At 42.0% G+C, this 1,791-nt stretch overlaps 1 protein-coding gene across 1 annotated transcript in view; it reads left to right on the top strand.

Moving 5' to 3' along the window:
• LOC103581567 (thyroid receptor-interacting protein 11-like) overlaps nt 1-1,791 on the top strand; it is a gene marked incomplete at its 3' end in the record, with an annotated part of 31,553 nt that overhangs the window by 18,373 nt on the left and 11,389 nt on the right. The window contains 1 exon segment of the mRNA XM_008563369.1: nt 1,125-1,290. Coding sequence (XP_008561591.1) covers nt 1,125-1,290 — 166 coding nt within the window.

The following is a 1,791-nucleotide window of genomic DNA, read 5'->3' as shown; positions in this document are numbered from 1 at the left end:
TAGATGTCATCATAATACCTACCTTGTAGGATTGTTTTGAGGTTTATATTTTTATTTTTATTTATTTATTTATTTATTTGAGGTTTAAATATTAAGATGTTAGCCCAGTGCTGGCACATAAAGAAGTGCATAGGATTAAAGAATACCTATACTTTGGGCCGGCCCGGTGGCGCACTGGAGAGTGTGCCGCTTGGGAGCGTGGCGGCGCTCCCGCCGAGGGTTCAGATCCCATGTGGAGACCGGTTCCCGCTCACTGGGTGAGCACGGTGTGGGCGCAACACTGAGGGTTGTGATCCCATTGCCGATCCTCGGTACGGGAGCGACACCGAGGGTTGCGATCCCGTTACCGGTCAGTAAAAAAGACAAAAAAGGAAAAAAAAAAAAAAAAAGAATACCTATACTTATTTTCTCAGGAAGTGGAAGCTAATTTATAGATTAGGATTCTTGGTTAGCAGCAAAAAATATCTCTAGCTAAGTAAAGGAAAAGAGGATTTTCTGGAAGGACCTGGTGTAGTCCATCCATAGGACTGGAGGAAGAGATGAGCATTCTGGCCACAGGAAGGACAGGAGTGGGGACAGTGTCAGGAATCTAGGTAGTGGTATACAGCAGACAGACTCTTGAAAGTGCAGCTATCGTAAGGCTTCCTGTCCAACCAATTTCTCTCTTTCGAGGACTCAGCTGAAGATCTAGGTTCCTGGGAGAGACACTGGTCTTCTCAACTTGGGTTAACAATTTGGAATTCCCATGAAGACTGGTAGATAGAAAGGCTGAGTGAGAGGATGGGGATAGTAGGATAACAGATACAGATTGGCCAGAGGGTTGATAGCTGGTATTGGTGGAATATGTCATTAGGAAAAGATATTTTTGCTTATCTTTTTTTTCAGTGTTTTCTTGCTGGTGTTCCCTCTTTAAAAGTAGAAAATCTGTTTTTAAGGCCTAAGAAGGGAAAGGGTGTAGTCTTTCAGAATTGTCCTCATTTGGGGCCTGTGTTTAAATTCTTTTCAGCCTTAACATATTCAGAGAATTATTTTTAATAAAAAGGCCTTTCGGACAACAGTAAAATAAATAGCTTAGGTAAATTTATTGATCATAAACATGATTAACTTTGTTTTTATTTTTTAAGGAACTTAAACAGAACCGAAGTCAGGAAATTGATGACCATCAACATGAAATGTCAGTATTGCAGAATGTACATCAACAGAAATTGACACAAATGCATCGTCAGTATCGAGAGGAATTAAGCTACTATGAAGAACGAATTGAAGAACTCAAAAACCTGTTACAAGAAGGTTATTAGTTTTGTTAATTTAACATGTTAGACAACATACTTAAAAGACAATTTTAGCACTCTGAGACCAGGACACTGCTATAAATTTGCACTAAGTTCTCAAGAATGAGTAAATGAGTAGCTCTGCTTGTTTGCCAGAAATTTGCTATGGCACCACTACTTTCAAGATTTTGCAAAAATGGGGCCGGCCCGGTGGCGTACTGCTATAGTGCGCCACTTGGGAAGCGCGGCGGCGCTCCCGCCGAGGGTTCGGATCCCACATACAGACCGGTTCCCGCTCACTGGCTGAGCGAGGCATGGGAGCAACACCGAGGGTTGCGATCCCGTTGCTGGTCCTAGTCCGGTACGGGGGAAACACTGAGGGTTGCGATCCGTTGCCGGACACGGAAAAAGACAAAAAAAAAAAAAAAGGAAAAGTTATTGTTAGTTCCTCATCTGTATGGCCAGTTCTGTATATATCAGATGGATTTTCAAACTAAAGTTAAGTTTAAAGTAAAGTCAC

This window comes from Galeopterus variegatus, unplaced genomic scaffold (genome assembly GCF_000696425.1).
Source record: "Galeopterus variegatus unplaced genomic scaffold, G_variegatus-3.0.2 Scaffold13381, whole genome shotgun sequence".
Classification (NCBI taxonomy): Eukaryota; Metazoa; Chordata; class Mammalia; order Dermoptera; family Cynocephalidae; genus Galeopterus; species Galeopterus variegatus.
This window is presented reverse-complemented; position numbering and strand designations above follow the sequence as displayed.